We start from the raw sequence: 12,739 nt of genomic DNA on the forward strand, positions 1-12,739 counted from the left end.
TTAACCTACCCCGAATCTCGACGTATGAAAATGCATTCCGAGATCTGCGGGGAAGCTTGACCCGCCGCTATGCCTCTCCTCTGATGTATGCTATCTCGTAATGTGGTGAAAGTTGTTATCGTATAGATGAGCCGTCTTACCGACCGCTCCGATCGGAACGCCGTACTGACCTGCGTATTGTCGCGCTCCGCCTGATGCTTTCGACCCAAGCGGAATCGTCAAGCAACTCTCTGACTTGGGCCGGGCTCACTGAACTACCCCGTCTGCTATTCTCGCCTGAATTCGTCCCCGGGTCTTGCAATTCAAAGCTTAAAGCAGACGCGTGGGAACGATGTCCCGGCATCGACGGGCTTGCCCGTGGTAAGCTCAAGGGATGCGTCTGCGAAGAGTCGTATGTTGATATATCGGTGCCGGAACTCCAGCTCTTGTGCTGCGGCCGGGATGCGTCAGATACAGTAAGGAAATCGGATATGCCGCTGGCGACTGGAGCTGCCATTGTAGTGCGTTGCATCGCTGTCCGTTTACGGTCGTCCTCATCGTCGACGAAGATGTCGGGCACGTCCAATTGAGGGATCGCTGTCATTCGTGCAGATCGCTTCTTCTCCATGTGTTTCTTGAATTGGCGAGACCAGTAGCTAGCATATGCGTTAGTGAAATGGGATGCCTAGCATCTTGGTAGAAAACTTACACCGTGTCAAAGAAACCGACGACAATTCTTCGACGAACTTCTTCCTCAACTCGTTGAAGGCGTGCACGACGACGCAAGAATTCCTCGAGTCTGAGATATTGTCAGTTCTGAGCTAGTCAAGTCCTGATAGGGGGGGATTTGTTACCTTAAGCTCTTGCTGTCACTAATGATCTTATAATGCGCCATTATCATGAGTACTGTCGTGAAAGATATTCCTTGGGCAGGATCCGCAGAAACCATCACCTCCTCGTAAAAGATGTTGAAACGGCGGCGCCTTTCTTGTACTTTCCGAACGTCGATCTTAGCGAGCCTCTCGTTCAACCTCTTAATATTTATACCGCTACTGACGTTACTTGTAGTAGCGATTGACGAATGCCTCGTATGTGTCTTATCGTTCCGAACGTCCTCTAAGATCTGATGAACCGAATCCTCTGAATCGTAGATCCGCATTTCAAAGATGCCAGAGAGCTCGCCTAATAACCTTGGAAATGCTTCCTTACTGATGAAGCCTGAACCAGCAGGGTCAACACTGCGCCACGCCTCCTTAAACCTCCGTATCTCATCTCGATCAATATGTGCCATGCCGCTCGAACGCTGATACACATAACTGAAACTTTCGTATATGAGCGAGATGAAGAGGTTGACAAAAATATACATGCTGACGAGGTTCCAGGCGATGAATAGACATCTGGCCCAATTGGTGCTACCGCAATCGCTATCAAGGAATTCGCCACTGTTCACGCAGAGCGGAGGCTCGATATTTGCATAGTCTTCCATGATCTGGTTCCAACCTTCACCCACGCTCATGCGAAAGAGTAGAAGAAGAGCGTTGGGGACTGTCCTAAAATTGATGTTGACGTCCTCGTTCTCCCCAAAGCGAGTTAGACTGAAGGTTTGTGTCAATGCTATTGCAAACACCAAGAAGAATACTAGCCAGGTAGCAAGTAGATTGAAGATGGTTGTGAGACTTGCTGCCGCTGTCTTGAAGAGCTGATCGAGTGCGTCGTTTCTAGGGATGAGAAGGAGGACGACGCTGACGAGGAAGTATTTGTGAATCTGAGTGAAGGTTTGATTGTTATATTCGGTACTTAGTAGCGCGGAGGTTACAAAAGCACCGAATACAGAGACCAGCGAGTAGACGTCCCAAGTGCTCCTCCTAAACCGCTTCCAGCCGAGGCCGACAATGCGGATCGCGATATTAGCGATGTAGATTAGTGTGAAGAGTAGGAATATGATATCCCTCGCAATAGCCCACTGCTCTGGTTCGGGGTAATATTCCAACATCAACAAGATCAAGTGAAGGACTAATATCGCGGTAATCGCAGTATACCACTTGCCTCGCTTCTCGATTGCTCGCTTGTGACACCATTTTTTCCATTTCTTCTCGGAGTCGTTGTAAGAGCTTCTTGACGGCGAGATCTGACGTAGAAGTTTCCGTAGTTCGAGCCATGATCTCTGCTCGGCCGTTAAGAAGGCGACGCCGGTCTGCTCAGTGTAATTTCGCATGAAGACGGAAATGAACAGAGTCAACACGAAGACTGTACCAAGAAGATTGAAAACCACGAAGAACATCCCATAACCCTGCGCTGCCATTGGCTGTGGTTGAAGGTCACGACCGGTAATTGCCTGTGTAGCGAATGATACGTCGACCCAACCCTCTTGCGAGACAATCTGAAAGAGAATAAATAGCGAAGAGGCGAAGTCGTCGAATTTGAAATAGGGATTGTCTGCAACACGAGGTGCGAGTATTGGCCAGTCTGGGTTAGACGGCGTGCTTGCAAATTCACCGAAGCAGTCAGCTAGGTGAGTAATGTCATTGTTGTCATTACACTCCAACAATTGTCCATTGAACAAATTCAAGGCATATATGGCGAATGGGATTAGTAGAGACAAGGAGACCAGCGCAGCCTAGAATGTTAAGTCAGCATGGCCCTTTAGGGTATCAATAGTCCGGAATTTGACCTACACTAATAATCTTCCATCCGGCCACTATTATTAGGGAATGAAAGGTATCTCTTGCACTGTTGCTAATGTTGAGTAGGCGGAGAGCGCGGAGCGCTTTAAAAGCGCCGATGACCCTAGAGACGTCCCCGTCGTGAAATAGGAGGGTAAGCACATTAATCCATAATGTAATAAGGACCATGCCGTCTATAATACCCCACGAACTCCTATAGTAGGCATTAGGCGTGAAGAACCAACCATCCGCAATGATTTTGATTGCCGCCTCAACCGAGAAAACTATCGCAAAGCCCAGGTCGACCCAAACAAACCAACTTTTATACCGGTTTTCCCCCACATGCTCTCGGAGGTATTCTTTTTGATACAATGGCGTAGTAATACAAGCTATCAACACCATAGCGATGATGGCTCCGTAGATGAACACTGTAAACCCATACCAGGCGAACTTATTCGGCTCTACGCCATCAAAGCGCTCGTTGCCTCTTCCCGGCCCGACGAGTCGTTGACAAAGACGGCGAATAGGGTTTTTGGGGGTGAAAATAAAGAGAGCGTTGTTATACGTAGGATGACGGGCAAGGTATTCACGTTGAGCTTTGCGGCGTTCCGTACTGGCAGACACAGCTTGACGAGCCATCTGCCGCGGATCGAGAGCGTCATTAGGTAGATTGAACCGGATGTTAGAATAGAACGGATTCGGCTCCCTGCTAGTGAGTATACCTCGGATTTTGCCCCAAACGGACGACATAAAGCCAGGCCGAATACCGTCGCCGGTCGCTCCCTCTTGGGGAGAGGAAGTATTGCTGGATTCCTGGTTTAATGGGTCCATCGAATCGTCAAGGAATTCTCGAACGACGGCGTCTTTCAATAACATCTCCATCGTCGCCGGTCCGTAATCTAACGGGTCCCTTTGCTTGGCCTTCCCAAAGGAGAAAATATCCGAGAGGGTAATATTAGTAGTCGCGTTGCTACCCAACTCCTTGCGCTGCAAGAATGCCTTAACTTGTTCCAGTCGCTTCTCATCTTCTGACACATCGAAGTTCTCTTGAATGACAGCAATGAACATATTAACAATAATGAAGAATGCGAGGATGAACCAGCCGATAAGGAACATTGCGCCATACCAGGACGTACTGTAATCAGTGGTATACGTCGTCACATCGTAAAGAATGTCCGTCCAGTTCTCACTGGATAGGATTTGGTACATGCCGAGGAATGAATTGAAAATATTGTAGAATGATATTCTGACCAGCTCACCGTTGCTGTCATATAAGGGGATCTCTCCCCGAAAAAGCTGGACCGCGAAAATTGCCATGATGAATGTGATTAAGAACACGAAGACGATGAGGTTTGCAATACCTGTAGCATTTCCGAGGACCAATACGATCAATTTTCTCGTGAGCGGCAAGGCCATAACCACACGATAGGACCGTAGGATCTGGAATATCGTGAGCCACATGTACGTTTGACCACTTTCCAAGATAGGGGGGATGATTATTATCGTATTCGCGAACGCTAGGAAGAGGTCAAATATGTTTTGGTAGCTTCGATGGAAGGCTCTCCAGTTGGCTGCGATTCTAATGATAATTTCGATGTCCAGGAGGGCTGTCACTAGGATGCTGTTTGCTTTGATAAAATTTGCTCGCGTAGGTCCCATATCTGAGCTGCGCCAACCCTGAGCAAAGAGTTCTTCCGCGATAAGAAACACCCAAAAGAGACGTGTCTTATTGTATATCTTCTCAAATGTCGAAATCCTACGTAATTCTTCCTGGGGATCGGAAATTTGAAAGTCTTCATCCGCTGTGAACGCGCTGGCCTTGCTTTCTTCTCGGATAACCTGGAACGATGAGGTGATGACAGCAATAAGCAAATTGGTTAACCACAACATCATTATCATAATTCCGGCACCGAAAAATAGAGCTGCCGGAAGGAACTCGGAATATGTAGTGTAGTACATGAGGTCAGACCATGTATTGGCACTCATGATCACAAAAACCAACTCCAGGGAATGATGAATATTGTTGAAACTGAGAGTGTTGTTAAATGGGCTCGACTGTTCAAGACATATAGAGTTCCTGGGGCAAATGTATCCCTTAGGCTTTGGAAATTGAGGTTCGAGGTCCAACAAAGTGCCCGGGATCGAGCTTTTAACCCAGGGTTGCTCTATACCATCTCTATCAAGATACCCGCCACAGAATTGCATATCATTTGTATACGCTAAGGTCATGTTATCGGGTTGTGAGGGATCCAGCCAAACACATTGCCGGCTTAGACTTGCTTTAAAGCTTTGCACGCCGATGATGGCAAATAAGAGCCAGAAAAAGCCGATGAGGAAGGAAACCCGAAGTAGAAGTGGTGCTGCCTTCTTTAGACTTCGTAATATAATCTAGCGAGTGAGTTAGAATGATGCCTCTTAGAATTTTTCTCTATATAGCTCACCGCAGTTCCGTTTGTAAGGGCAAGAAGTCGGACAATTCGAAGACAGCTGAGCATGCGAAAGATGAATAAATGCTTTTCCATTTCAATGCCTGTTATGCTGAGGACGAAGGCTATCCAGAAGGATACTACCGCAATAAAATCCAACCTATTGAAACCATGCCTCAAGAAAGCTCGGCGAGCTAACTGCATCCTCTGTTGTTCCTCGATTGTCTCGGGCACACTGCTATGCATCATAGTGAAGGACCGAGCAAATGTAGAAGGCCCGAAGGCCTGTTCGCGAGGAGTTTTCACCGACTTCTGACGCTGTGGCCGAAAAACCGCATTATATTGATCCGATATAGCTACACGGATACCTTTCTTTCGGTCAATGGTGCTATATTCTGCAGCGTTTAATATAAAGCCAGATACGATGATCCGAGCCATTGTCTCGAGGGTGAATATTATGAAGAGGATGAGAAGAGCCCAATTTATTCCTGAAGAGGGATCCCAGAGCTTGGGACGTTCATTTCCGGGAATATATACATTGTTTGCGGCCTCAACAGCGAGCAAGACAGCTTGAAGTACAATTAGTAGCAGTAGGATGGGTTCCATATATGGATTCACGAGTACATCGCAGAGTTTCCTTCTGATGACATTGTCGGGTCCGAATATACCGAGCGAACGACCTTTTAAAGGGTTCGGCATTGGCGCTCCGCGCCGAGGGGACAAGGGGGATTCCGACATAGTCCATCCGGGACCGCCATTCTTCTCGGTGTTCGTGTAAACTTGAGAAGGGTATGACGTGTCAATTTGTAACTCCGTGGAAAGATGACTGGGCGATGCCCGGCCGTCTGCACTCGGTGATCTCGATCTTGATCTCTGCCGTCTTTGCTGCTGCTCGAAAGTTTCTCCTTCATTACTGATATTAACAACACGCTGAGACATGGCCCTAACAATTGACCCAGCTTTATACAAGGCATCAGCCGTGCTTGGCATCCGCGAAGTCCGATTGTCATTTGGCATGAGAGAATTGCCATAGCTGCGGTGCTTGGTCGACGCAAATGAGTTCTCCAAATCAAATCCAAGCATCTGAGCAGATCGTCCACGCGGATGGGAGCTGTCTATATCCGACACCGTCTGGAAGCTATCTCTCGGTTGCGACTCGACTTGTGGGGTAGGTAGGGCACCAGCGATCGGCTGCGCAGCAGACGTCAAGGGCGAACTATCCGATTCAAAGTAGTCGACATGAGTCGTCTCGTCGTAGTAGGGGGTTTCGGGGGCATAAAGCTGAGCAGATGTTAAGGTGGCTCGAGGCGGCGCTAGAGGCGAGGGATCGATCCCCGGAGGTAAAGCGAACTGCAGAGCACTGGGGTCTATCGGTGAATCACCAGGACTCGGGCCCGAGTCGGCGTTGTGGTGATGCTGTTGATAGCCATCCCAATATGTCGAGACACCTAGATTGCGATCCGCAGATCCCCTTTGGGCCCCGCCTTGCGACTGGCTATCATGTTGGCGTTGTTGTCTCGCGAGGTCCTGTAAGGGGATGGATTGGGACGAGGGTGTGGAAGGATTTTGTTGCGAGTCTCGAGGCGAATTGCTAGACCTATTCATGGTGATTTAGTGTCATCCAGATGACACTCAATTAGAGATATATATGAGAGAAAGAAGAGACGTAGACGCCGGGGCGCAATACGCAAGTAAGCGCACTGGCAAGACGATTACTTCGACGATATCAAATAGCATCACACAGGAATAGACGGTTGGTTTCGAATAGTGTATCGAGACAAATCCGGGGTTATGCCAAGACCGTTAAAAAGGTGTGAAGTCGGATTCGAACGAGAGACGTGGAAAAGAGAGTATGAAACACATTAATTAGGACGCGAGGGTTGCAGAGTGCGAGTTGCGGGTTACGGGTTGCGGCTTAGAAGAAAAGAGAAGGACATGCAATTGATAGACGTAAAATGTTACACGTCTTTCTATCAAATTTAGGTAATTTGCAATCCTCCCTACAAATTTCAACTTCTTGTAAAATTCGCTGCTGTACGAGGTTGTTACAGCGAAAGATTAAAACATGAAAATCCGAAATCCAAAATGAAAAGACATGGACAGGAAAGTTCCAAGCCGATGATTTACAAGTTTCCGCGTTTCGCTGCTGACTTGCACCTGCATCGAAAGAATTGAGGTCTCCTAGTTGGCTAGGTAGTTGGGCCAGCCACTATTGGCAGCCATGGGTTAACGAAAGCTCAGCCTCTTTCCGACCCATTGGCTCAGGTAGGCTTAGAGAATAGGGAACTGCAGAACGGAAGGACCCCCCCCAAAAAGGAACAATCAAACTAAAGCTAAGCCTTATATGTACTGTGGTATCCTTTGCTAATCAAATATTAATCTGATAGCTATACTTTGCACGTGGTTCAATCCCTTATCCTTAGCAATCAATACAAGGCTTGGTTACACTACCTATCGATAGGTTACTAAAATACGAGTTATTCTTCAAAGATGCATCCCCAATACCTCCAATACCCCAAATGGGGCTACTATCTGCAGGGGTAACAGAAGTCAGCTAACATGTGGATCGTCCTCTCAGTTAATGACGATGCAGCCCGTTTGTTTCTACGCTACGTAATACTTTTAGCCAGGATACTTGCGAATGATGTATAACTAAGGTTCTATCTCCCCCCCTTTATACATAGAACTACCAACAACCTACGCTATAGTCATTTTTAAGCCATAGGCTTTAGGATAAGAAAGGAGAAAGGTAGAAATGCTGGAATCTAGCAGGATCCTCGTATTATCATATAGGCGTGATTAAAAAATGTAACGAGCAATAATGTTGTTGCGGTGGACTTATCACCTAGGTTAGCCGATTGGTATATTTCAGGGCAAATACGGTTACGTATAATGTAGCTTATAATTATTTAGTTCCTATGCATGTCTCCTACTTCTCGTCAGTGTTTCTCGGGGTTATACTTCACAAGACGAATGGTCCAGAAATCTTCAATCAGTGGGATGACATATAGAAGTAGCCATCCCTAGTCGGCTCCCCACGCGTTGTGAATAATGAACAATTTATCTTCCCCCTTGCAACCAACCGCTAGGAGTCAATGCTTATGCTCATCCTTCATGTCCTTGCTGTCTGGGTCCTTTTCTGCGAAGATCATATATTAGTGAATAGCGGAGGTAGATATCGGGCTATAATATACCGAGCCTATATCTGTCTGGACTAATATGTTTTCTATGGAGTAGGCTATAGGTTTTCATCCCGAAGGCGAAAGGATATCCCTCATTAAGGCAATCTTTGAGCACCTCCACAGTAGCCTTCTCGAACGATTTGTAGGATGGTGCGGTGTGCTGGTGGGCATTCTCTCTGCGAATAGGCGGCTTCGTTGCTGTCTTAGCATCAGGGGGGATTTATGCGTCTTCTTATTGTTCTCGCTAACTTCATAGGACCAATCATCCTGGTCTTTCGTCTGGTTTCATCCCCTAGTTCCAGTTTATCTGACAGTCTCTTGGTTCGTATATTACCTTCGCTACAGCTTTAGGCTTACATCTTTATCCTAAGGATGTTTGCTCAAGCCACTGTTTAAGTAAGAAACTATTCATGCCTCGTCGAATGGCTTGACTTAATCGAACTGTCGCAATCATGTAGTAGTCTTACGCCCAGTTTCGCGCACTTTGAAGAACATTATTGTTGAGATGGCGAAGTTGATAGTAGTGATGCTAATGGAAGATGGTAGAAAAGGGGCCATAATAAAGACGAACATTTATATTAACTAGTTAAATTAAATTCAGCAAAACTTTGCTTCAAACCTGATATAAGGCTCTGCTTTGCTACCTGAAGCGCAAGCTGACGTCCTAAGCTGGACTATTATTAGAATGACGAGTCAGGTCTTCGTATATACAGACATATTTCGAGAAGGTTTTTGGATGCTTGAATTAAGAAGGGGTTCACGAAAGACAATTTTAGCCAAGGTATTTCTCTTTGGTAATCCGTACATGGTATAATACACTCTGGGTCGAGAATCAAAGGGGGGGTTATAAATGACAAATATTTATTAAAGGGAACATATATATACGATGTTTTCTTTTGCCGCAACAATTCCAAATTATTCGCCTCCTCGATTTTACAAGAGTAACCTACCTACTACCTAGGTACCTTAAATTACCCTAGGTAATTACAATCTATACAACCTATGATCAAACAAGATATAAAAAGGTCTACCTCTAAGACTAAGATATCAAGATGAAGAGGCTACTTGTGTCAAGTTGCCACACCGAAAAGAAGAAGTAAAGCGCGTATTAGTAACTACCAACTATCAACTATCATTTAGTCGCTAAAAATGTACAGTGCTGTAATGTTGTCAAAAAAAAACATCCAAGGCTACACTACGCTGATGTGATCAAACCATTGAATTATCCTGTTGACGACCCTGACACGGGGTATGTATGAAGAACGAAGAACGCCATTGCTCACCAAGGTCTACCTTGGAGGCGTGGAAATATCATAGAACGCCGTCTTCCATGCAATTTCCATCTACATGAACCATGTCTTTTAAAGTAAGCGTGAACGAAGTAAAATATGAAGAAGCCGCCATCTTGTGAATATCTGCGCCGAACTCTGTCGCTCATGGGCAGATTAGTATTAAAGTAAGATCTTAACGGCCTATGCCAAGTCGTCGTTTTCGTTCCTCCTTCTCCCGCTTGAGTTTCTCCTCGAGAGCTTGCTCCCGTTTGTCCTCTTCGCGACCTAGTAGTTCAGCTCTTCGCTCCTCTACGTCGATATCCGAAAGGCCCGCCTCCATATCGCTGGAGGCATCTGAATCATATCCACCATACCTCTCGCCTCGGTAACCAGGCTCGTCATCTTCATCGTACTCGATGAAATCGTCCAATTCCTCATCATATTCATCTTCGTATTCCTCCCGACGACTTGGCCTTGGGGGTGCAAGAAGCCCGCCGGCTTTGTAAGCTGAGCTACCTTTCCTGGATGCTGATGGTTTCTCCGATGCCGCACCAGGTCGGGGGCGAGCGGTTCCAGTATAACCCGTAGTAGCTGTCGCGGACTTTTTGATTTTCTTTTCCAGTGCTTCCCCGCCAGCTGAGCCAGGCCTCGACTTGCCACTTGTTTTAGCATCCTTTCCGGCTCCATTCCGACCTGCATCACGAACCGCCGTTCCGGGTCTCGCGCCCCCACGAGGAGGTGCTGTGGATGACCGACTATTTCCAAGATACGGCTTGCCATCTCTCCCTTTGGCACCGTTTGGCTTCTGTTCCGCCTTCGCGGGCTGCTCTTTTTTAGCGGTTCCGATGGACTTGTGCTGAATCATACCGACTTTACCCATCGACGCTTGAGCCTTTTTAGCACGTTCCATTATCTCCTGGTACGAACCCTTCTTTGGCGCTTTGGACGGGTCTGAGGCGGTCGGAGTCGTGGGCGACGATTTCGCAGGAGGCGCTTTAGAAGCGGCTGCTAGTGAAGATGCACTAAGTTTTGGCCGACTAACAATCTGATCTGTCGACTTCTTGGGCTGGGATATGTTGGATGCCGATCCGGATCCCAGCCTGCCGTTCGAAGATGAGACGCCTGTACGTTGCACACTTGGCACCGGAGGTTGGTAGCGGCCATTAATGGACGGCGAGCTCGTACGGTGAGGTAGAGACGAAGATTTAACAGCTGCAGACGCGGTGGTGGGCTTCGGTCGATCGATGGGATCCGTCTTTACATCGCGGGTGGTCTTACTTGTCGAGTAAGTTCCGTCCTGTTGTCGCGACTTGGGGTATTTGTTCGACGTTGTGCTATGCGAGTCGTCATCGGCTTTGCGCTTTACCGCGGTCGATATCGGCGTCTTGGGCCGTAGCTCGGAGGATGGATTCCCGCCAGAGATCTCGGCGAGGAGGTCACCGATCTTCGTGCGCAAGATGTTAGAACCGAAGTAAGCACGATAGAAGAGTAGTCGAAAAAATGACACGTACCGGCATTATGATAAGACTGGATGTCTGTTGGATGACGAGGGAGAGTCTCTGAAGGGTATCCTAATTGCCGCCAGGAGCTTATAGTGTGCCTGAGGCGTCATAAGTCGGCGGGCTGTGGCATGTGCGATGACTCTTTTTCCAAGACCCCGATGCGACCTCAAAAATATAGTGAAATATGGCCAGATTGACCAGCTGTAACAAATCTATAATTGAGAAATGGTATCACATGCGACTTATGCAAGAAAACGAATGCGTCGGCTGATCGAGCAACAAAGAATGCGGGTATCTGGATGGTCGTTAAGTGTTAGAAGTGATGATAAGAAGGCGTTTGGACAAAAAGAAAGTCTCGTGCCGTTCCCGCTCCTAACAAGACGTCCCAAGTACGAAATACTTCTAAGCCTGATTCAACTTCTAGGTACTCCAGCAACCGGAAGTGTGGCTGATCTACGTCATGTCATGGAAGACTGTAATTCGCCATTAGGGATGTCTGAGTGGGGGTAAATTTGAGAGTCAAGCCACATGGATTATGGAGTAAGAAGGCGAACTTTGATTGGAGGAGTAGAGAAATATCGAAGACGACCCTAATCAGGTGATAGGCGAGGCTCCACTCTCCACTTTGCCCACAGTCAAATCTAGGCGCACCGAAAATCTAAGGAAACTTTTCTGCCGAACAGAGTCATCAATTTTCAATCTTCAACCTCGTAACACCGAACTTCCCACAGAACTCGAAGGCTCAGTCTCCGCCCAAAACCGCGGTTAAATCGATTGATTTCTCGTGTTCTTCTCATCTCTCGTAAGTCAATTCTCCTGAAGCATTCCCATATCATTGTCGAAACATTCAACGTTGCCGAATTACGGTACGAATTATCTTACCCACCCCGCGGTCACCCCTCATCGCAAAAATCAATTCGCCCAAGAAAAACAACTCTGCTAACAAAGGATCGCGCGCGCAGAACAAACCAGAAAAAATGAAGCACCTCGCAGCTTACCTCCTCCTCGGCCTTGGTGGCAACACCTCGCCTTCCGCTTCCGACATTAAGGAAGTCCTCGAGTCCGTTGGTATCGAGGCCGATACCGAGCGTCTAGAGAAGCTCATCTCTGAGCTAGAGGGCAAGGACATCAACGAGGTACGATTATCCGAAACTACAAACGCACGGAAAATGTAAATTTGAGCTGACACGATATCATAGTTGATCTCTGAGGGTTCCGGCAAGCTTGCCTCCGTTCCCTCTGGCGGTGCTGGCGGTGCTGCCTCTGGCGGCGCTGCCGCTGCCGGTGGTGCTGCTGCCGCCGAGGAGAAGGCCGAAGAGAAGGAAGAGGGTATGTTCACGACCTACTACGATCATATCTGGTTCTATACACTGATAAATGGCTTTAGAGAAGGAAGAGTCCGACGAGGACATGGGCTTCGGTCTGTTCGACTAAGCGGATATCGCACATGGTTGCGGCAACGAAGTCATGCGTTTTCGGGGAGGTGGCACGGAATTGGGCAATGGTCTTACATGGTATCCGGCGTGGAAGGGTCTGTGTTTGATCAACTAAGGCATCTAGAGACGGTTAAGGAAAAATACAGTGCTGCTTCTCCGAATTTTGAGTCCCTCAATTTTTGATTCGCCCATGTGAATGTACTTGTGAACTTTAAATCTGCATTGGCATAACTTGAATCTATCGTCTCAACTTAGCAGCATGCAAGGCTAATTAGGGTAT

At 47.4% G+C, this 12,739-nt stretch overlaps 3 protein-coding genes across 3 annotated transcripts; 1 reads left to right on the forward strand and 2 right to left on the reverse strand.

Moving 5' to 3' along the window:
* On the reverse strand, positions 1–6,899 carry F4813DRAFT_272289 (Ion transport protein-domain-containing protein). The gene is made up of 5 exons (XM_049240384.1): positions 5,084–6,899; positions 2,655–5,030; positions 834–2,596; positions 689–778; positions 1–635 (listed from the first exon to the last, which is right to left on the reverse strand). The coding sequence occupies exons 1-5, from the start codon at positions 6,671–6,673 to the stop codon at positions 137–139; spliced, it is 6,318 nt and encodes a 2,105-aa protein (XP_049102969.1). The 5' UTR covers positions 6,674–6,899; the 3' UTR covers positions 1–136.
* Positions 6,900–9,714: 2,815 nt separating this feature from the next.
* F4813DRAFT_386412 (uncharacterized protein) lies at positions 9,715–11,038 on the reverse strand (the record flags this gene model as incomplete). Its single annotated transcript, XM_049246410.1, has 2 exons — positions 9,715–10,965; positions 11,033–11,038. The coding sequence occupies 2 exons, from the start codon at positions 11,036–11,038 to the stop codon at positions 9,715–9,717; spliced, it is 1,257 nt and encodes a 418-aa protein (XP_049102970.1).
* Positions 11,039–11,363: 325 nt separating this feature from the next.
* F4813DRAFT_349203 (ribosomal protein 60S) lies at positions 11,364–12,620 on the forward strand. The gene is made up of 4 exons (XM_049242148.1): positions 11,364–11,825; positions 11,986–12,159; positions 12,223–12,352; positions 12,411–12,620. The coding sequence occupies exons 2-4, from the start codon at positions 12,001–12,003 to the stop codon at positions 12,455–12,457; spliced, it is 336 nt and encodes a 111-aa protein (XP_049102971.1). The 5' UTR covers positions 11,364–11,825; positions 11,986–12,000; the 3' UTR covers positions 12,458–12,620.
* The last annotated feature ends 119 nt before the right edge of the window (positions 12,621–12,739 follow it).

The sequence above is a fragment of the Daldinia decipiens genome (assembly GCF_022478715.1).
Source record: "Daldinia decipiens strain CBS 113046 unplaced genomic scaffold F4813scaffold_5, whole genome shotgun sequence".
Taxonomy (NCBI): Eukaryota; Fungi; Ascomycota; class Sordariomycetes; order Xylariales; family Hypoxylaceae; genus Daldinia; species Daldinia decipiens.